A 23,333-nucleotide genomic window follows, 5' to 3' on the forward strand; every position below is an offset into this window, starting at 1 on the left:
TTCCCAGTGTTTGGCCAAACACTAGTCGTTGTCATGGAGTAGTTACATGTGATTAAATCAGGTAGCCTTGGGTACAGCAGATGTCCTTCCATAATGTCATGTAATGTAATCACGTTCCATAATGCAATATAATGTAATATAATCATTCAAGCAGTTGAGGCCATACTATTATAGTGTGTATCTTAAATCTCATCACTTCTGAGTTTACAAAGACCAGAATAGGACACAGAGGCACACACACACAGGGGAAGACAGGTGACACGTGAGGATCATCTACCAGTGAATGAACGCCAAGGTTCACTGGCAGACACCAGAAACTGGGAGAGAGGCTCACAGAAGGAATCAATGCAGCCCAGACCTTGATTTGGCCATTTAGCTTCCAGAACTGTGAGAAAATAAAGTTTTTTACTTTAAATTCATCCACTTGTGGCATTTCTGTTACAGCAACACTGGTAACTAAGGCAGGGGCCTTTGGGGGACCTAGCAGAGTCCTCCTTTACTCTGGGCAGACACAGCTCCTCACCCAGGCACCTGGCTCTGTGCGGGGAGAACGGGCTGGGTTTTAATCTCACTCGCCTCTCCTCCAGGCACCCTTGTGCAGTGTGCAGCTTGTAGGACAGTACTTGGAGGACATGGGTGGTACCATCAGCTGCTTGTGATGGAGCCAGGTGGGAGGGGGAAATCCTAGCTCAGCACTGGCCAGGTAAATTTGAAATGTCAATAGCCACCCAGGAGAAGCTGCTGGGCAGACAGTTGGATACACATGTCTGGTGCTCAGGGCAGAAGTCTGGGTGTCCTCACCTGATAGTTTACGTGTCTAGACGAGGTCACCCAGAAAGAGCATCAGATCTTTCTAATGTGTATGCCTGATTGGAAACCCTGGTGGCGTAGTGGTTAAGTGCTACAGCTGCTAACCAAAGAGTCGGCAGTTCGAATCCGCCAGCCACTCCTTGGAAACTCTATGGGGCAGTTCTACTCTGTCCTATAGGATCGCTATGAGTCGGAATCAACTCGAGGGCACTGGGTTTGGTTTTGGTTTGGTGTGTCTGATTCTGTCCCTATCCAGCCTCGAGCTTTTCAGCAGCTTACTGTTGCTGTCAGGATAAAGTCCAAACTCCTGGCCCAGCCCAACAGGCCCTTCTGGATATCACCCTTGGCCACCCCTCCAACCACCCCGTCTCCCCCCACTGCCCCATTATCCTCTATGCTCTGATCATACTCAACCACCGTCAGTTTCTCCACTATGCTGGTTCTTGCTCACCTCCCGGCCTTTGCAGAGGCTGTTCCCTCAGCCTGGAATCCTCTTTGCCCTTCTTCATCTTCTTCCCTCCTGCATCTTTCAGCACCCCCAAGTCTACCCTAGGTGAAATGTACTGGAAGGCAACTGCTCCTTTTACCACGTACCGGATACATTATCTCATTTAATCCTCAGGTTCTATTATCCTCATTTTACACATTAGGAAATCCAGGCTCAAAGAGATGACTAGCTTGTCCAAACCACACAACCAATACATAGCAGAGCTGAGACTGAACTGCGTTTTGCCCAGGAGTTCCCGCGCCAGGAACACACCGAACCCTGCGCGCCCAGGCACCCCGATCCTGGTGTTCGGGCCCCGCAGCCACGCAAGCCAGGCCCAGGAAGGCATTGTCCACGATCCCTGGTGAGCTAGGTTCCACCGCACTGGGTGGGCAGCAACAGCGCGGAACTGGAGTTCGAGGCAGGTCTTGCACGGACAAACTCGGCGACCTCGGGAATGCACCTTGGCAGGTGCCGGCCTCAGTTTCCCCACACCGCCCAAGCAGAGAGTTGATGCTGAGAGCGCGCAGGGGTTCCGCCGGGCCCCGCCTCCGGGGGTGGGGCTGGAGCGGTCACGTGGAGGGGCGCCTGGTCCCTGCGCCCCGCCCTGTCCCTGGTGCCCGGACCAGCCGCCCTGAGCCTGTCTGGAGCTGGGATCCCGGAGGCAGCCGAGGGTGCCGCGCGCGTACAAGACGCGCCGCCACGCCGGGACTGGTGAGGTCGGGGCCGAGGCCGCGAGGGCCCGGGGACGCCTGCTCGCTGCTCTGCCAGGGCCCGGCCAGGTGTGCGGGCGGCTGGATCGGCTGCAGCAGCTGCAGCGAGGACTCGAGGTCGTGGGGTGGCAGCAGCCGCGGCAGCAGCGACACCATGGATCTGTCCTTTATGGCCGCGCAGGTAACGGGGCGCCTCTCCGCGCGCCTCAGGCAACCAAGTTTGGGGAGGTCCCGGGGCGCGATCTCGCCTTCCCTGCCTGGGCTGGGCGCGCCTGCAGGGCTCGGGACCTGGCAGTGGTGAGCGTTCGAGATCCGCGTCCTGGTCCTTTGTCCCGAGCCGGGCGGATCCGTCACCCCCACCCGGGGCGCGTGTCGGGGTGGCGGGTACAGCTCCCCGGGGTGGGGCGGCTATGCGCTCTGCGAGGGGGTGAGTTCAGCCATTCCCGCCCGGGCCCCTCCCGCCAGCTGGGTTCCAGGAAGCTGCGAGAGGTCGGGGCACCGCGAGTCGCCCCCCTCTGAGCACCTCCCACCTGTCATCCTCCGCCCCTGTGCCCCAAGCCCTCCAAGGCCGGAGCAGCCCAGACCGGCTCCATCCCCGGTGGGCAGGCAACCTCCCTCTTCCCCTTCGGTCTCCGCGGCGCGGCGGGAATCTGTCATTCGCTGAAGACCTCGAGCTCCAGGGATCCTCACTTTTCTCCCCCGGGAGCGGGGGGCCACAGCCCTGCTGCCCACTCACCGGGGGCGAGGAAGGCGGTGAGACCGGCTTTGTGACCGCCGGCGCCGGCGCGCAACGGTGGCTTCATCTGCTTTGTTTTGTGCTGAGTCTGATTAGCCTTCAGCCTGGGGCTTGACCGTAACTCTTTCCTGGATAGGAAACAGGTTCCCAGTGGCAGAGCAAACAGATAACCTCTCAATGCTTGGCGGTTACACCAGGAGAATCCCCTTGAATTCTCCCTCTAGTGTTGGATGGTCTTTGTGTCTGCACCTTGATGGTCTTGAGCCAGAACAAAGGCAGACACCTGCTTCCTCGGGCTGACCCAGTGCTGACCACAGTGTCGCTCCAGTAAAGGACGGAATTGGTCCAGGACAATAAGTCCCAACGTGCCATATTCCAACCTTGCACCTTCCATGGGCTTGGTTACCTTGGGAGCAGAGAGGTATGGCAGCCACCCAGGTTCCCTTGTGCCTCCTGGTGTGTGGAAGAGGCCCACCTGCTGGTGCTGTCTGTTACAGGGAATGGGGTTTAAAAGGGCACTTTCCTATTCTCCAAACTTCACCCCTGGTGGAAGCCTGTGTTTAAAATTCACAGAGCCCCGACTGTAGGCCTGCAGGCTTCCCCAAACACAGGCATGAGAAGACGTAGACCCCTCCCCCCACCCCTTGGCTCCCAGCAGCACTGATTTTCACTCCTTGGCAGCCTCCTAACCAGTTTTCCATAATGCTAATTGCTCTGCCGAGAAATGCTGGCCTTTTTGTACTAGACTTTGTCTCCTGTTCCTAAACCCACGCTTATAAAAATTGGCAGGTGGACGTGATGTTAGAATAGCGGTGACTTCAGCAGGCTCTGCCGAATTTCCGGAGGGAGAGGAGCCCACATTGTATCTGCCCCTGCTTTCCCCCTGGACCCCACCCAGGGGAGTTTCCTTGGTTATGAAATAAATTGATCAGTGCCTGGGATGCTTGGAACATCAGGATTTGCAGTGGTAACTCTATAAAATAAACAGGGCTTTTCAGCGCCTATAAGCAGAGCGGGCAGAGAGACTGGCTACTTTCTTTTTTTTTTTTTTTTGCTTGTTTACTGTTGAAGTTTGTGGTCAGGAGATGCTGCCAGACTTTTGGCATTGATTACAAGCTCAGTACTGCACTAGGTACAGGGGCCAGAGACCTGAAGAGCCATACAAACGGGGAGAGTCACTAAGGTTTGTCAAGCACCTACCCTGTGCCAGCCACAGGGCACTTGGCTCACTTTATTACCTGAAATCCTTAGAAGTCTATGACATCTGCACTGTTATCCCCATTTTACGGATCGGAATGAAGTAATTTGGTGTGCCACGGACACATGATTTGAAAGAAAGAAAACGGCTTCAAATCTCTGAGCCTGTGCGTTGGCAGAGCAGCTGGGTTTTCCATCTTATTGCTTCACCTCGAGAAAGACACAATATAAGGGCCCAGTTTTTGTCAAGTCAACTTCAACTCATGGCAACCCCATGTGTGTCACACAACTGTGCTCCATGTGGTTCTCAATGGCTGCCTGCCTTCCAAGATACCTCTGGGACGACTCAAACTCCAACCTTTGGGTTAGCAGCCAAGGGCATTAACTATTTGTACCATCAAGGGACTCAACAGTGACCACTGAGTGTGTGTAATAGAGCCATCCCCTCTCCATCCCACCCCACACACAGCCTTTCCCTCAGCAGTGGGCAGATGACAGATAAATGTTAGTGCAATCATATACCTGTTCAACAAATGTTGAGGACCTGCCTTGTGCCAAGCTCTATATCAGGCACTTGGTTGGGGACGCTGGGGGACAAAGTTAAATGGGACTTAGATCTTTCTCTCTGGTTGCCTGAATCGTATTGGGGGAACAGTGAGCCAAGCCAAGGCCCCACAAGAGGAATGGATCAAGTGCTGGGCATGGTAAGGCACTTGGCACATGGTAGGCCCTCAACACACATCTGTTGAATGACTGGATGAGTACAAGACCAGATGTCTGTGCCTGGAAGACATTAACAGGAAGACAGTGAATGCGAGGTGTCACATACCCACCCCCTGAACGCCTGTTCTCACCAGGACTTTGAGAATGGGGTTCTAGATGGATTAGAACTACAGGCAGATTCTTCTGGTGGGATTTCCCTGGGAAGAGAGGCATTCTAGGCAGAGAGTCATGGGGTCAGGGAAGTCCAGAATATATTTAGAGTTCATCAGAGAGCTGGAAGGTAAGGGGCACAGTAGGCCTGGGAGAGGGAGACCAGGGCCATGTTCTGGAAGGAGCGAAAGCTGGGGAGAGAAGTTTGCATTGAATCAATAGTCAGTGGGAGGCATCACAGGTATCGAGCAGGGGTTGTTGCTAGCTGCCATTGGCTCGGCCCCTGACTCGTAGCGACCCCATGCACGATGGAACGAAGAGCTGCCCCGTCTGGAACCTTCCCTGTGATTGGTCACAGATGGGACTCTCGTGACCCATAGGGTTCTCATTGGCTGATTTTCAGTAGATCACCAGGCCTTCCTTCCTAGTCAGGAAGCCCCACCAAAACCTGTTCAGCATCGTAGCAACAGGCAGGGCTCCGCTGACAGATGGGTGGTGGCTTTGCGCGAGGTGCATCGGCCAGGAATTGAACCTGCTTCTCCCGTATGGAAGAATTCTACCGCCGAACCACAAGTCGAGCGGGGCAGTGATATGTGATCGAAGCAGTGCCTTGGGAAAATCCCAGCCCCTGCGGAGGATCGGAGCTGGAGGGGTGACAGGTGAGGTCGGGAGTGCTTGCTTGCTTGATAGTCAATTAAATGGATGAAACCAGGTCTGTGTGACTCCAAAGCCCAAGCTGCATACCATGCTGTGAAATAGGATTCCTAGTTGTGGCTCAAGGAGACTTAGAAGCATCTAAGCCATTTTAGAAGGATTTCCCTCTCAAATGCTGAACATTAAAAAAACCCTTCTTGAGTGTGTGGCGTACACATGAATTACCTGGCAAGTCCTCTTATGCAGAACGAGCCCTTCTTGGTGCAGGTAAATCAGGCTGTGTGTAAGGCTTAGGTGAGACTGTGGGCCCTGAAGGTTTGAAGAGGATGGACATATAGGGACTGTCCTAGATTCCTAGGGCTGCCATAACAAGATACCACAAAGTGAGTGAGTTTAAAGAACAGAACTGTATTTTCTCACAGTTCCAGAGTCTAGAAGTCCAAATCAGGGTATTGACAGTGTCATGTCCTTCTGAGGCTCCGAGAGAGGAATTGTCCCATGCCTCTCTCCTAGTTTATGGTGGCTGGTGGCAACCCTTACATTCCTTTGCTTGTAGACAGATCCTCACATGGCATTTCCCCCCTGTCTCCATGTCTGCCCTTCTCTTTTTGTAAGACACCAGTCATATAGGATTAGGACTCACCCTGCTCTGGCGTGACGTCATTAACTGATAACACCTGGGAAGAAAAGCCCTATTTCCCCAAACAGGGTCTCATTCACGGGTACGGGGGTTAGGACTTCAACATACATTTTAGGGGGACACAATTCAATCCACAACAGGAACCTCCTATATGCCGACCGGTGCTAGGTACGCCAGCATATGATGAAGAACTCAGAAAACCTGTCCTGTTGAACGAGCCATACCTGTGGCATAAGACCTTAATCTAAATTTTGTCTTGCTCTCTCCCTATAGTGACTACACTAAACCCAAACAGAAAAACCAAACCACTTGCCATTAAGTTGATTCCAACCCATAACAACCCTATAGGACTGAGTAGAACTGTCCCATAGGGTTTCCAAGGCTGTAATCTTTATGGGAGCAGACTGCCACATCTTTCTCCTGCATGAGTGACTGGTGGGTTTGAACCGCCGACCTTTTGGTTAGCAGCTGAACCCTTAACCACTGCCCCACCAGGGATCCTTAATCTAAACCCAGTAGTTATCAAATGTTACGGCCACTAAAATTACCTGGTGGCTTTTAAGGGTCCTGCTGCCCACACCCCACCCTAGACACACACATCAGAACGTGGGGGCGGGACCCAGGCATCAGTATTTTAATTTCCCAGTTGGTTCCAGCTTGCAGCCCACGTTGAGACCCAGTGCTTAAACCCACTCTGTAGCACTGTAGCACCAGAACCTTGGCTTTCTGGTCACTCTTAGGTCATAAAAAGCCATGTGGTCACTGGAAGTCACCAAACACAGTACCGATTGAGCAACTTAAAATATTTACACCACACCACACCTACACCACACCACACCACCAGTTGCCACCAAGTCGATTCTGACTCATGGCGACCCCGTGGGTGTCAGAGTGAACTCTGCTCCACAGAGCTCTCAACAGCTGATTTTTCAGAAGCCGGTTGCCAGGACTTTCTTCCGAGGTGCTTTTAGGTGGACTCAAAGCACAACCTTTTACTTAGTAGCTGAGCACATTAACCATTGTACCACTCAGGGACTCTTAGGCTTAGAATAATATAGCCTCGGAACTTGCTCTTGAATTGAGGCTGCTTTCTCCAGATCACACCTGCCAGAGGTGGGACACCTATAGTCAGAGTAGGTGACTTTATTATTGCCATCATACAGACAAAGCGGAAACAGAGAGCCAGGGTGGCCCAACCAGCAGCAGAGGAGTCAGGAGCGGAGCCCGGTCTGCTGTCACAGGACTCGTCCCACCTCATAGGGCTGTCCATGTGCTGGAAGGGGCCAGGGATCCTGCACGGATCCGCTTGAGGGAATCCCTCCATCCTCTGGTGTACGCAAAATGTTGTGTTCGTGTTCATCCCTTAACCAGTTCTTAAAGGGGCCTGGGGCCCCATAAAGAATAAGGACCTTTAAAGATTCTATAGAAAAGTCCTGATCAAAAAGGGGGAGAAACACAATTCCAACTTACCATGGAATCCAGATATTCGGGAGCCATTGAGGCTGGATGAACCCCCAAAACTGTTTCCCTGAGACAATCTTTAAACCTTAAACCGGAAATATCCCCTGAAGCCTTCTTTAAACCAAACAATACAAACACACACATACACCAGTTGCCATCGAGTCGATTCTGACTCCTAGCGGCCCTACGGGACAGGATGGAACTGCCCAATAGGGTTTCTAAGGAATGGCTGGTGGATTTGAACTGTCGACCTTCTGGTTGGCAGCCAATCTCTCAGGTGTTTAGCTCAATTAGTAAAGGATGCTTGCTTTGAGCATTGTGCTCTTTTAAGAACTATCTATATGGGATCAAATTGACAACAGCAACTCAAAAATTTAGATAAGAACCTTAGAGGGCCGTGAATTTATGTTAATGGAGGAGGAAGAACTCAGAGAAGGATGAGAATGGTTGCACAACTCAAAGAATATTATCAACATCACAGAATTGTACATGTAGAAATTGTTGAATTGGTGTATGCTTTGTTGTGCACATTCTCAACAACAACGACAAAAAAGAATAGGGATCTTGGCTCTTGTGTTAGGGGCCACTGGCCTCAGAGAGAGGCAATTGAAAGACCACTTCTCAGAACCTCAGTTTCATCATCTGTAAAATGGGGACAAATTGCCTTCCTCATGGAACCATTCATTCAGTCATTCAGTTTCCTGTGTGAGAGCTGTGTGCCAGGCCCTTCCTGTGTGAGGCACTGAGGGAGGGGGGGCAGACACAGACCCTGCTGTGTGATACATGACAGGATGGAGATGAACCCAGGTGCCCTGGGAGCCCAGAGGAGGCACCTAGCCCATCTCTAGAGCCCTGGCCTCAGGAGGTAAGAATTGAGCTGAGTCTGAAAGATATATAGATGTGTGTAGCCAAAGAAGGAATTGAGACCATTCCGAGCAAAGAGAACAGAGTGTGCAAACACAAAACCAAAACACCCAAACCCCTTGCTGTCTAGTTGATTCCAATTCATGGAGACCCCACGTGTTACGGAGTAGAACTGCTCCATAGAGTTTTCTTGGCTATAATTTTTTGGAAACAAGTTGCCAGGCCTTTCTTTCTTGGCACTGCAGGAGGGTTCTAACTGGCAACCTTTCAGTTAGTAGTTAAGTGCCAACTGTTTGCACCACCCAGGGACATCTGTGCAAAGACAACCCCCCTAAAAAACGAAACCCATTGCCATCGAGTCAATTCTGACTCATAGCAGCCCTGTAGGACAGAGTAGAACTGACCCATAGGATTTCCAAGGAGCGCCTGGTGGATTCAACCTGCTGACCTTTTGGTTAGCAGCCAAGCTCTGCAAAGACAAGGAGGCTTGAAATAGCATCTCCTATTGGGGGCGGGGGTTACAGACAGGTAGTTGGCTAGGCAGAGGGACAGGTGTCAAGGTGAGTAGGAGATGAGGCCAGAGAGGCTAGGCCAGGCAGGTGACCTCATGGAGTGAAGCAGGATCGGGGCTGGGGCATGGGGTTGTGGTGGACTGGAGAGCAGAGGCCTGGCCTGGAGGGGGTATAAGCTGTGGCCCCCAGCATGCCATACAGACCCATGGGTCCAGGGCTGCCAGAGCTTCTGGTTTTTTCAAGAAAGCTTAAAATTCTGATTTTCATACGAAGTTTCTAGATTGTTAAATGTTGGCAACAAGTTAAAAAAATTTTAACAAGCCAACCACCCACAATGTGGGTTGTTTCGGTTACTTGCTGCTCATTATTTCAGTTGCTTAGTGGCTTAAAATTTTATTTTGCTCACAGTTTTGTGGGACAAGAATTCAGGAGATCTGGGCTGGGTGTTTGTTTCCTCTGCACATGGCGTCAGCTGGGGCAGCCAGGGCTAGAGCCTCCACTTCCAGGGTGACCCCTCCCTCACACATCTGACCACTCTCTTTCCATCTGGCATTTCATCCTCCAAGGATTTCTTCCGGTGGCTTGGGCTTCCTCCCAATATGGAAGTCTCAGGCTTCTTGCACTTCCTGTGGGGCAGCCGGCTTCCCCTAGAGCAAGCATTCCAGGAGCTGCAGGCGGAAGTTGCAGGCTTCTCATGATGCAGCCTCAGGAGTTCCAGAATGTCACTAAAACCACATGCTCTCGGCCGAGAAAGTCACGCAGGCCAGTCCAGATGTGGGGGGGGGGGGGACGGGGGGGATATCACGCCACGTCTTGATGTGGGAAGCAGCATGTGCACACAGGAGGGAGGGAAGGAGTGAGTGGCGGCCGTCTTGGCGACTGGCTACCACATGGACCACAACAGAAAAGTTCTGTAGGCCAGGTTCATTCTGGGGCTGCCAGTGCAATATCTCTGGACTGGAAAAAGAGACCTAGGACAGGTGTGGGAAGAGCTCAACAAAACCTTGTAAACTGCCATGCAAGCCCAAGGGAGAAGCATACTACCAAGGAGGTGGCCATGACTTCATTAGGCTGAACCATATGAAATTGCCAATATTTGGCCCTTCTTGCTCTAAAAAATGGAAATTTCATATGGTTCAACCTAATATGTAATACATGATGAAAGAGGACATTTCTTGAACTGTGAAGGGGAACAGGGCTGTGGTACATGGGATAGGTAAGGATTCCTACAGACTGAGGGGGTGCAGAAATAACTGCCTTCTGGTGAGATCTGAGGAGGCTGTGTTTGAGGAGCTGGCCCTACCCCCTACCTACTCCCTCAGCCCTGCTTTAAGAATCTATACCCTGTTGGGCGGGAGGACACAGCCATAACTGGAACACCATGGTTACCCCAGATGTGTCTTTCTGGAAGACACGTCATGCATAGGATTAATCATCACTGAGATGCCGACATATCCCCCGTCAGCTCACCCTGGGAATTTGGGGGACATCATGCTTGTTAAAGTAGAGTGTCGGTGAAAGAGAGGAAAACCCTCAACAAGATGGACTGACACAGTGGCTGCAACAGTGAGGTCAAGCATAACGATTGTAAAGACTTCTCAAGACTGGGCAGTGTTTCATTCTGTTGTACATAGGGTAGCTATGAGTCAGAACCGACTCAAGGGCACCTAACAACAACAACATAGTTAATTTGCATTTTAATCATTTTTCATGGAGAAAAAAATCATTAAAAATATCTAGTGTTATTGGAGAGGCAATTCTGTTATTTCTTGAAACGGTCTTCGCTATACTAAAGGGCCTGTGGAATCGTTTCAACAGATCTGCAAGAAACTAGCAGAAGTTTTCCATCCTCAGAGGAATACACCACTGCCCAGAAAAGTAGAATTCCATGGAGTCTGGCAGTCTGCTCAGAGAAAGTTTTCCCCAGCCAGAGAAGTGCTCCTTTTTCTGAAAGCTAGAATTGTCATTAAAATTCAAATTACAATCTCAAATGTTTTTTAACCAAAGGGCCTGTCTTGTACTTCACATTCTCATTTAAAAGATTAAATATTTTATCATTCTAATTAGACCTGCCCTGGGAGAGGCAAGGGTGTAATGAGCAGTTAAAGAAGGAGTGAAAATCTGTAGTACACTGTGTAAATCAAATTTCTAGATCCCGTTTTAAGAGTCCAAACATTCCATTTGATTCGGAAAAAATCAGATCTCATGGAGCTAAGAGAACTGGGGCATCTGGAGTTGGATTCCAAGTTTCCACTTAAGCGGATGAGTGTTTATGGGGTAGTTGCTGTGTGCTCAGTCCTGTTTGGGGGGCACGGACTTCAATTCCTTTTACCCTGATGTGGAAGAACATCTCTTCCCCTCAAGATATCCATGTGTTTTCCCGTCATAACTGCCATTTATCAAATGCTTTTGTGAGGTACCAGGCAGCACAGAGTTGAATGGCTTGTACATAGCATCTCACTAAATCCTTAAAACAGCCCTGTGGAATAGATACTTCTCATATCCATTTCATGGAGGAGGAAACTGAGGCTTAGAGAGACAACAACACTATTTTTCTGTTCCCCCTCTTTCTCCTCTCCTTTGGGGACTCCAGTTACACGTATATTTGACTGCCTGAAGTTATCTCACAGCTCACTAGGGCTCTGTTCATTTTTTTAGTCTTTTTTTCTGTTCATGTTTTGTTTTAGATAGCTTTTATGGCTATATCTTCAAGTTCACCAATATTTTCTTCTGCAATATCTAATCTACTATTAATCCCATCCACTGTATTTTTTATCTCAGACATTATAGTTTTCATCTCTAGAATTTTAATTTGGGTCTTTTGTATTACATCTTCCATGTCTCTACTTTACATGTTCAATGTTTCCTCTGTCTTTTTAAACATATGAAGTACAGTTATAAAAACTTTTTAATGTCCTTTTCTGCTGACTCTAAATTCATGACAGTTCTGGGTCAGTTTTGATTGATTGATTTTCCAGATTATTATGGATCATCCTTTCCTGCTGCTTTGCATGCCTGATAACTTTTTTAATTGAATACCAAACACTGTGAATATTAACGTGTTGGATGCTGGATTTTTATTATTATTATTATTCCTATTTTTTTTTCTTTTTATTGTGCATTACGTGAAATTTACAGCTCAAGTTAATTTCTCATTCAAAAATTTGTACACATATTGTTTTGTGATATTGGTTGCAATCCCCATGATGTGACAGCATGCTCCCCCTTTCCATCCTTGGTTCCCTGTGTCCATTCACCCAGTTCCTGTCCCTTCCTGCCTTTTCATCCTGCTTTTGGATAGGCACTGCCCATTTGGTCTCATATATTTGATTGAACTAAGAAGCACGCTCCTCACATGCTTTTTTTTTTTATTTTATGGATTTATAAATATTCTTGACCCTTGATCTGGGTTGCAGTTAAGTAACAGTTTGATCCTTTTGGTTCTTTTTAAGATTTATTAGGTGAGATCATAGCCATATTTAGTCTAGGAGTAATTATTCCCACTTCTGAGGCAAGACCTTTCTGAGTATTCTACTCAATGTCCTATGAATATGAGATTTTAAAAGTTGACTGACGGAAACGGGCATTATTTCTGGCCCTGTATGGACGTCAAGCTCTGTTCCTTGCAGTAGTTTCAGGTGCTTCTTTGTCTGGTGTCTTAGATATCTAGTGCTGCTATAACAGAAATACCACAAGTAGGTGGCTTTAACAAACAGAAATTTATTTTCTCACAGTTTAGGAGGCCAGAAGTCTGAATTAAGGGCACTGGCTCTAGGGGAAGGCTTTCTCTCTCTGTAAGCTCTGGGGGAAGGTCCTTGTCTCTTCAGCTTCTGTTTCCTAGTTCCTTGGAGATCTCCATGTGGCTTGGCATCTATCTTGGCACCCCATCTCTGCTTACTCAATCTGCTCCCTTTATATCTTGTAAGAGATTGACTTGAAACACACTTTACACTTATCATGCTTCATGAACATAACAAAGACAACCAAATCTCAAATGGGATTATAATCACACACACGCATAGAAGTTAGGATTTACAACACATATTTTAGGGAGACCCAATTCAACCCATAATACCTGGCCTCAGGTAGTTTCCTTATCCACATGTGCTCATCAGTATTGTGCTGAATATTTGAGAGGTCCCTCTGCAGATCTCCAGGGTTCTCTCTCTGGACAGGTCTCTCCTCTCCATGCTCTACCTCCAGCTGCCTTGGTCTCCCCAGACCCTCAGCTGCTTCTCCTCAACTCAGAGAGTCCACTGGGATCCACCTGCCTGGGTTCCCCTTCTTCTCCAGAGCCTGGGAATATCTCCAGGCAGTAAGCCAGGGAAACTGAAGGGCTCACCTTGTTTGTTTCTCATCTCTCACGGGTCACTTTCCTTCACTGCCTGGTGTCTGATGTCTTGAAACCATTTTCCTGTGCTTTGTGTTTTTTTGTGTGTGTTTTTAGTAGTTTCAGCTGGGAGGGTAAATCCAGTCCATCATTGCATCTTGCCCAGAAGCAGAATTTTCTTAAGCCTGTGTTTTTAACAAACTACGCTTCCATCCGCCATCCTTTCCTCCCATTGTGGAAAAAGGAACATAATACTTGAATCTGAAGCTGGACCACTACCCCTCCTCCCAGCTCTAGAACCTTGGTCCAGCAGTTCTCTTTTCCCCCGCCAAATGCCGTAAAATGGGAAAAACATATTTATCTCACAGGCAAGCCTCTGGTACCAGAGACAGAAAGCCAAACCATGCATGGACTGGCCCGGTTTCTTTGCACCCTGCCATCCCCACTTGGGTCTCTCAGGATGTTCTGGGTGACACGGAAGGAGTTTGTGAGTCAGGTGTCAGGCCTGCATGCCAACAGCCAGAAATTGGCCAGGGCCAGGTTTCTTTAGGGCTGGATCCCAGGCACCTGGACTCAGGGAGATTCATTCCTCAGAAAGATGAAAGCAAGGGGGCAGAAACAGATATTGCTCTAGCCTCCAACCCAGGATGGCAGCCTCCCACTCAGCCAACAGCTGGAACCTTGTTTGTCCCCTCCAAACCCCACAAGATCCTTATCCAGGCCCTCATCCATCTCAGCACAGAGGTCTGGGAGCTGATTAGAAATGCATTAAGGCTTTGCTTCCAGCAGCTTGGAGGGAGACCTAAGGGGTGACTAATGCAGTCACCTGCCTCTCCTCACCAAGCAGAGTAATGCTGCCTGTGTCTCCCGCCCCCTTTCTGACTCTGAACACCTGCCAATCCTTCTTCCCTCTCTGTAGAGATTCCACCTGGGGCTCACTGTGTATCCCAACAGCCAATCAATCAGGCAAGGTTGGCCATGCAGACAGGCTGTGCTGCGGGTGCTAGGAGCCAAGAAGAAGGTATAGCCAGCCTTCGTCATCTTTGTCATCCTCACCACATCGTGTGCTTACGTAGAGAAAGGGTTCTTAGGATTGCAGACAGGTGAGCAGGAGCCCGCTCTCAGGTGGGAAGAAGAGGGGGACCAATGGTGTGGATGAATCTTGAACACCTACTAAGTGCCCTGCTCTGTGCTGCACGACCATCCTGTGAGGGAAGCTCTATTAAACCAAAAACTAAACCGATGGCTATCAAGTTGAGTCCAACTTATATGACAACCCTATGTGTCTCAGAGCAGAACTGTGCTCCATAGGGTTTTCATGGCTATGACCTTTTGGAAGCAGATTGCCAGGCCTTTCTTCCAAAGTGCATTTGGGTAGGTTCAAACTGCCAACCTTTGGGTTAGTAGTCAAGCACTTAACCATTTATGCTACCCAGGAACCCCTAAAATACTATTAGAGTGCCCATTTTAAAGAGGAGAATACTGAGGCTCAGAGAGTTTTAGTGTCTTGCAGAGTGCCACCAGGTAGGAAGGGGCTAGGCTGGGGTTTGAGGCCAGGTCTGAGCCCAGAGCCTTGGTGCCAGTGCTGTAAAGCAGCAGATGGATTGCAGAGTGCTGGGTGAGGGTCGGGGAGATTTAAGCCCCAAACAAGTGTGGCCTGTGTCGTAAACCTTTGCAGCCCAGCCCCTTGTTAGCCCATGTCCTCCTCCCTGCACCCTATCACGGGCAGAGTGGACTGTGGCTGGAGCAAGTTGTCCCAAAGCTCAGCCAGGCTGGCGCCAGGGGCAGGGCGCAGGAGGCCCCCAGACTAGAGAGGGGGATAGGAGGGGGGAAGCTCGTTCTCTGGGCAGAGATCTTGCCCCCACCCCCCACCTTCGGATCCCCATCTGAGGCCCCTGAAGGCAGAGGACCATGTCTCATTGATGTCAGGGTCTCCGGTACCAAGCCCAGGGCCAGACCCAGCAAGTATTTAATACATGAACCAAGGGACAGCAGGGGATCAATAAACAGATGAGAATAAGTGGGTAGAAAGCCACGTCTTGCATCAGCTGCCGGGCACTTCCTCCCTGGGTCTGGATCCTAGCTCTCCCCCAGGCTGGTAGTCCTGCACTCACAGCCCACATCCTGTCACTCAGACTCCCCAGTCCCTGCACGCACCCCCGTCCACCTGCGGGGTGTCCACTGTGTGCCAGCCCCGGAGGATGGCACGCTCTCCATGCTGTGTTCTGTTTCATCCTCTGAGCAGCCCCACATTGTCCCAATTTACTAACGAAGAGAATGACACCCAGAGAGATTGAGACACCCTCTCCAGGTCTCACGGTAGATCCCTGATGGGATTTGTGTTTGAATAGAGGTCTGGCTGGCCCGTTTTAGCCTCCAGAGGTCACTGTCAAAATGGTGACTCAAAGGTAAGGCGACCAAGTATCCCAGTTTGCCTGGGACTGAGGGACTTTCAGTGCTAAACCTGGATAGTCCTGGGCAAACCGGGGTGGCTGGCCATCTCACTAAAGGCCATCTGGGACTCAGAAGAGCCCATTGGATCCCCCAGGGAAGGCCGAAATGATGTTCCCAAGTTTAGTGCACCTCACCGTGTACTTCATGAATATTCTTGCTCTTTAAAAATAAATGGAATAGTATTCCATTGTATTCTAGTCCACTCATTTATAAAGAGGAGGAATACTCATGAAATGTGATGAAGCACACTAAACTCAGCACACGGATACTCCGTAACAGAGACAAAGGCTTGATTACATGCTACAATACGGATAGAGCTTGAGGACATTACGCTGAGCGAAACAAGCCAATCACAAAAGGACAGATATTGTATGACCTCATTTATATAAAAAGACAAGAAAAGGCAGATGTCTAGAGACCAAAAGTTATTAACGGTTACCAAGGGCCGGGTGGGTGGGGGGGACAGGGGGGTTGACAGTGATGAAAAAACCGCGTTGGATAAAGGTAATTTGGCGCAGCCATTTATTGCAGTTGCTGTCAATAAGCTGTGTACCTGTAAAAAGCTGAATTGACAAAAATCATGTTGGCTTTTAAGATGCAGTGAAAAAAAACAATTATAGGACAGAGTTGTAGGAAACGTTTTTACAGTTTCTTTGTTTCAAAAACTACTATTAATAAATTGAAATTATTCAACCATAAAAAATGAATGGAATAAATCAGATACAAAAGGATAAATGTTGTATGATCCCTCTTATACGAAGTCTCTAGACTAGGCAGATGCATAGAGACCAAGTTGATTAGTGGTTACCAGGGGTGGGCAGTTTAAGGGGCACTGAGCTTCTGTTAAGGGTAACGAAAAAATGTGGAAATGGACAGTGGTGATGGCGGCATGAATGGAGAACGTAGTTAATGTCACTGAATTGTACGTGTAAAAAGTGGTTGCCACCACCAGTCTTTCAGCATGTGGTACTGTGGTAGTTTGCGTGTTGCTGTGATGCTGGAAGCTACGCCACTGGTATTTCAAATAACAGCAGGGTCACCCATGGTGGACAGGTTTTGGTGTAGTTTCCAGACTAACACAGACTAGGAAGAAGAGCATGGTGATCTACTTCTGAAAATTAGCCAAAAAAAAAAAACCAATAGATCACAATAAAAATATTGTCTGATACAGTGCTGGAAGGTGAGCCTCCTAGATTGGAAGGCACTCAAAATACACAGTGGCTACAGCAATGGACTCAAGCATACCAGCAATCAGGAAGATGGTACAGGACCGGGCAACGTCTCGTTCTGTTGTACATGGGGTCACCGTGAGTCAGGGCCGACTTGGCGGCAACTTACAACAACCAGGGGAGCTGACCCCCATGTCCCACGGTAACACTAATACCTTACTTCGCGTCCCTCTCTTTATACGTACATACCTGACTCCTCTCTCTGTCTTTGAGACCATCAAAGGCAAAAGCTCTGCCTTCTTCCTCTTTGGATCTTCAGTCCTGGTCCATAATAAATGTCTGTGGAATGAGCACAAGGAGCCCTGAGTCAGGGAGCCCAGGTGTGAGTTCTGGCTCATGTTTGCATTACTCTAGGACCCTGGCCAAATCACCCATGTAGAATTATGGGCCAGAATATGCCAGAATCCCTCTGCAGCATTCCTTATGAAGGGTGCGTATTTTCAGTGATGGGAGGCTCACCACATCACAAGGCAGTGACTTCCACTGATGTCAGGTAGCTTTGGGTCCAAACATGGCACTCCCCTGTGCAGTGGACAAATCACTTCACCTCCCTGAGCCTCCCTAAGCATGTTCAGCTGTGCCGTGGGTGATGGTGGATATGATGATGGTGGTTATGGTAAGTTATGACAAACCTCAAGATTTTGAGGTTTAAATATGGTAATGGGGTATCTAGCAAATGCTTCCATCCACTGCCATCAAGTCGATTCCAACTCATACAGATCCTCTAGGACAGAGTAGAACTGCCCTTATAGAGTTTCCAAGGCTGTAATCTTTACGAAAACAGGCTGCCACGTCTTTCTTCAGCAGAGTAGATGGTGAGTTTGAACTGCCAACCTTTCAGTTAGCAGCCAAGCTCTTTAACCCTTGTGCCACCAGGGCTCCTCAGTAATTGCTCAGTAAATAGTAATTACTCACTACGAGCTTCCTCTCTTGGGCAAAAAGCCTTCTTCCCCTTAACTCTGCCTGTTGGTCCCAGCCTGGACTCAGGAGCCACAGGAAGTGAGTCTAATCCTGCTTCCATGTGGTGTGATTGCACGGGGCAATGGAGAGCACCTGAGAGGGGACGCAGGAGGCCTGGTTCCAGTCCTGGTCCTATCACTTATGACTTGGAGCGAGACGCTTTTCTTGGAGCCTAGGTTTCTTTGTTTAGTGGGAACGGTAACATCTAGTTCACTGAGTGGGCAGAGGAATCAAGTGAGGTGATGCGTGTAAATGCACAAACTACAGGATTGCACAGATTTCGGTAATTACTGTCAGGCGTGAACACAGCCATTCTGTATCCTCCTTCTCCATCACCCAGTTTTTGGACTGAATTTGCCATTTCCCTCAACTATTTTCCCAAATGAATATTCGTTTTGAATCTTCAGCACTCAGACTTCTAAGTCCAGGTCAGTGTCCCTATAAAACTGTTTTCTCAGAACAGGACATGGTGCTCCAGAGGGACCTATCACCTCCTTGAATCTGGTCTTGATACACCCATTAATGTGGCCGCTGAGAGCCAAACTCCGCCTTCTGCAATGGTGTGTACCTTTGACTTATACTGATGAGACATCTGTCTTTCCTGAATGCAACCATCCAGCCAGGGCACTCCTCCAGAATTTTTGCAACTATTTTTTGGAATCTTAGCACAAATATGTCAAGAACTGTGAAGGATCTGAGATTTTACCCTGCTCGTATGTTAGAAACCACTTACCGTCGAGTCATTTCTAACTCACGGCAGCCCCTGACATGTCAGAGCAGAACGGTGCTCCGTCGGGTTTTCAGTGGCTGATGTTTGGGGAGGAGGTCTCCAGGCCTTTCTTCTGAAGTGCCTCTGGGTTGACCCGAATCAGCAACATTTTAGTTGGCAACCAAGCATGTTAACCATTTGTACTTCCCAGGTACTACACTTGCATGTAAACGTGTTGCTGCCGGGTCGATTCCGACTCACAGCAACCCTATATAACAGGGTAGAACTGCCCCATAGGGTTCCCAAGGCTGTAATCCTTACAGAGCAGACTGCCATATCTTTCTCCCGTGGAGTGGATGGTGGGTTCGAACCGCCAACTTTTCAGTTAGCAGCTGAGTGCTTAACCGCTAATCCACCAGGGCTCCTGCTTGTACATTAGCCTGCCGCAATGTCATAGATGCTGGCAGAAGACACGAGACATTTGCCCCAGAGGGAGACATCATCTTTATCACCCTAGTCAGGAAACAAACGTGCCCTCTGCCCCAGAGGAAGACACTCTCTCTACCTTCACGGCTCTTGTGCAAACATCCTTGAAAAGATGGTCCAGAACAAAAGCTGTCAATGCCTTTGCTCAGATCACGTGCAGACATGCAGGATCCATAGAGAAGTGTCTCCCAACAGTGTATTTTCTTTTATCCCTCATAAATGGAGCTGCATGCATCTGGGCTTGCGCCTCAGCTGGGATCACCACTGCTGTGTTACCTTAGGCAACCTACTTAGCCTGTCTGATCCTCAGTGTCTACGGTCTGATAAAGGAGGTTTAGGTTTACTTCCTACCTTCCAGAAGTGCTACAAGGGAGTCCTTGAAGTAATGTTCTGGAATCATCCGCACTGTGCCTGGTATAGAGTAGACCATGGTGAGAAGGAAGCAGGACCCACTACCACCATGTCTAAGAGCCCATCCTTCAGGCCACTTGATTCTCTCCTCCTCTGCCCGTTGTTCCTTACTGACCCAGCCCTCCTGGTTCCTGTCACATGGGGCAGACTTGATGCATTTGAATTATAACATTGGTGAAGAATATTGAATACACTGTGGACTGCAAGGAGACAAACAAATCTGTCTTGGAAGAAGTACAGCCAGAATACTCCTTAGAAGCAAAAATGGAGAAATATCATCTTATTTACTTTGGACATGTCATCAGGAGGGACCAGTACCTGGAGAAGGACAACGCACTTGGTAAAGTAGAGGGTCAGTGAAAAAGAGCAAGACCCTCAATGAGATGGATTGACACAGTGGCTGCAAGAATGGGCTCAAGCATAACAACAATTGCAAGGATGGAGCAGGACCAGGCAGTGTTTCGTTCTGTTGTACATAGGGTTCCTAACAACAATAACATCTGCCATCCCTCCCTGACCCAGCCCTTGTGGTTCCTGTCACATGAAGCAGAAGCACCACTCTGGTCCCGAGCTCCCCAGCCAGTACTGAGGACCCAGTAAGCTGGTGGCAGGAGGCCTGGAGCAGAGAGCTCAACACCTGGGGTTCACACTTGGGCTCTGGGACCCCAGGGTGAGTTACTTTCTGCGTCTCAGTTTCCTCTTCTGTAAAATGGAACCCACCTTCTGGGATTTAAGAAAGGATTAAAGGGGATAATGGAGATGAAGCCCTTGGAATGTGCCCACATATGACAAGTGCTCAGTAAATGCCACTAAGGTGCCATTTCAGTATAAGAGGCTTGCAGAGAGTCACATCTGAGACTCAGGGAACGCAGTGTGGTGCTGAAGACAAGCGCCTGCTGCCTGGTGAGTAAAAGCACCATTCTAGCTGCTCCCTGGAGGGAGCTGATTAGGAAAAGCCAAACAGAAGCAGCTATGAGGGGTGAGCTAGCTTTGCAGGCCCCTCGCAGATCATTTGGCATGCTGGTGGCATTCCACGGCAATCTGTTGGGCACTCACCTCAGGCAGGGCCCTCTGAGCTTTCCGTGTGAGGAATAGAGAACTGCCCAGGGTACCCTTCGGGGGGTCAAGTGACAGGGGAGCTTCAAGCTGGGCCTCCAGAGCCTGCTCTTGGTCTTGGTGATGCTGCTCACATAGTGTATGCCCTTTAGGGAGGGGAAGGAGCCCTGGTGGTGCAGTGGTTAAAGCGCTCAGCTGCTAACCAAAAGGTCAGCAGTTTGAATCCACCAGCTGCTCTGCGGGAGAAAGATGTGGCAGTCTGCTTCCGTAAAGATTACAGCCTTGGAAACCCTATGGGGCATGTCATGGATTGAGTTATGACCCCCAAAAATGTGTGTATCAGTTTGGCTGGGCCATGATTCCCAGTATTGCGTGATTTTTCTATACGTTGTTTATGTCCTATATGTTCCTGTATGTTGATGTTAATGAAGGAGGATGGGCAGCAGTTGTTTTAATGAGGCAGGCCTCAATCTACAGGATTGAATTGTGTCTTGAGGCAATCTCTTGAGACATAAAAGAGAGAAGCAAGCAAAGAGACATGGGGTCCTCATTCCACCAAGAAAGCAGCACTGGGAGCAGACTGTGTCCTTTGGACTTGGGGTCCCTGTGCTTGAGAATCTCCTCGACCAGGGGAAGATTGAGAACAAGGACCTTCCCCCAGAGCAGACAGGGAGAGAAAGCCTTCCCCTGGAGCTGACGCCCTGAATTTGGACCTTTAGCCTAATTTACAGTGAAGAAATAGATTTCTCTTTGTTAAAGACATCCACTTGTGGTATTTCTGTTATAGCAGCATTAGATGACCAAGACAGGGCAGTTCTATTCTGTCCTGCAGGGTCACTATGAGTCGGAATCGACTCAATGGCAATGGGTATGTGGAGGGAATGCAGTGTTCCCTCTCTGGGCTCTGTTTAGGGACTCAGGCAGGATGGTGGTTAAGGGTTTGAGATGTAGAGTCAGACAGACCTAGATTTGAATTGGAAAAGCCAGTCCTTAAATTCACATGGAATTGCAAAGGACCCCAAATAGTCAAACAGTCTTTAGCACCATGCTTCCCTGAGTCCCTAACTGGAGCCCAGAAAGGTGATGTTACGCACCCTCCCCAAAGAACATAAAGTATGTGAATAGCATTGCCCCCCAAAAAGAGAACAAAATAGGAGGACTCACGCATCCTGATTTTAAAACACACAAAGCTTCGATGATAAAAACAGCCTGGTGCTGGTATAAGGATCAACATGTAGACCTATGAAATAGAATTAAGAATCCAAAAATAAACCCGTACATCAATAAACCCATATATCTATGGCCAGTTGATTTTTAATAAGGGTGCCACATCCATTCAAAGGGTAAAGAATAGTCTCTTCAACAAATGGTACTGGGACAGCTGGGTTTCCACACTCAGAAGAATGAAGCTAGACTCAGACCTCACTCCGTATACAAAAAATAACTCAAAATAGATCAGTGACCTACATATAAGAGGTAAAACCATAAAACTGTTAGAAGAAAACAGGGGTAAAGTTTTCAGACCTTCTTTTAGGCAATGGATTTTTAGATACAACACCAAAAGCACAAGCAACAAGAGAAAAAAATAGATAAATTGGACTTCAGCAAAACTAAAAACTTTTGTGCATCAAGGGACATTATCAAGAAAGTGAAGATGGTAGTTCTATTTTTAGTTTTTTGAGGAATCGCCACACTGTTTTCCATAACGGGTGTACCATTTTGCATTCCCACCAGCAATAGATAAGGGTTCTAATTTCCTCACATCCTCGCCCACATTTGTTATTTCTCTTTCTTTTTTTCTTAATCTTAGCCACCCTAACCCAGACCCAGTGCCATCAAGTCAATGGTACCTCCTTGTGGTTTTGATTTGCCTCTCTCCAATCGTCATAATATTGAGCATCTTATCATGTGGTTGGTGGCCATTTGAATGGCCTCTTTGGTGACATGTCCATTCAAGTCTTTTGCTGATTTTCTAATTGGGCTATTTGTCTTTTTGTTGTTAAGTTGTCAAAGTTTTATATATATTTTGGTTATTAGATTCTTATCGGATATATGGTTTCCAAAGAGATTCTCCCAGGCGGTAGCTTGCCTTTTCACTTTTTTGGTAACATCTTTTGATGAACAAAAGGTTTTAATTTTTACAAGGTCCCATTTATTTCTTTTGTCTTTTACTGTTGGTGCTTTTGTTCTTATAGTAGATAATCCACTGTTAAAAGATAGGCCCAACAGTGTTGTCCCTGCATTTTCTTCTAAGAATTTTATTGTTTCAGTTTCCACATTTAGGGCCTTAACCCATTTTGAATTTGTTTTTGCGTATGGTGTGAGGCATGGACCTTGTTTCATTTTTCTGTATATGGAAATCCAATTTCCCCAGTGCCATTTACTGAAGAGACTCTTCTTTCCCTATCTAATGAACTTAGCACTCTTGTCAAAAACCAGTTGACTATGTGTGGGTTTATTTCTGGACTCTCAGTTCTGTTCCATTGGTTTATGTGTCTCTTGTTATACTAGTATCAGGCTGTTTTGATGACTATAGCTGTACAATATGTTTTCAGATCAGAGAGGGTGAGTCCTACTTTGTTCTTGTCTTTCAACATTGCTTTAGCAATTCAGGGCTTTTTGCCATTCCGTATAAAGTCGAGGATTGTTTTCTTCTATTTCTGTTAAGAAGGCTGTTGGAATTTTGATTGAGATTGCATTGAATCTATAGATCACTTTGGGTAGCAATAACAACAACAAAATAAAGTTACA

General features: G+C 48.3%; 1 protein-coding gene across 1 annotated transcript in view; it reads left to right on the top strand.

Annotated features, from left to right (window-relative positions):
- The first annotated feature begins 1,810 nt into the window (after positions 1-1,810).
- The window catches only part of C10H14orf132 (chromosome 10 C14orf132 homolog), a 58,284-nt gene continuing 36,761 nt past the window's right edge, over positions 1,811-23,333 (top strand). Inside the window, exon 1 of the mRNA XM_049897546.1 lies at positions 1,811-2,191. Coding sequence (XP_049753503.1) covers positions 1,811-2,191 — 381 coding nt within the window. The remainder of the gene's footprint in view (positions 2,192-23,333) is intronic.

This window comes from Elephas maximus, chromosome 10 (assembly GCF_024166365.1).
Source record: "Elephas maximus indicus isolate mEleMax1 chromosome 10, mEleMax1 primary haplotype, whole genome shotgun sequence".
Lineage (NCBI taxonomy): Eukaryota > Metazoa > Chordata > Mammalia > Proboscidea > Elephantidae > Elephas > Elephas maximus.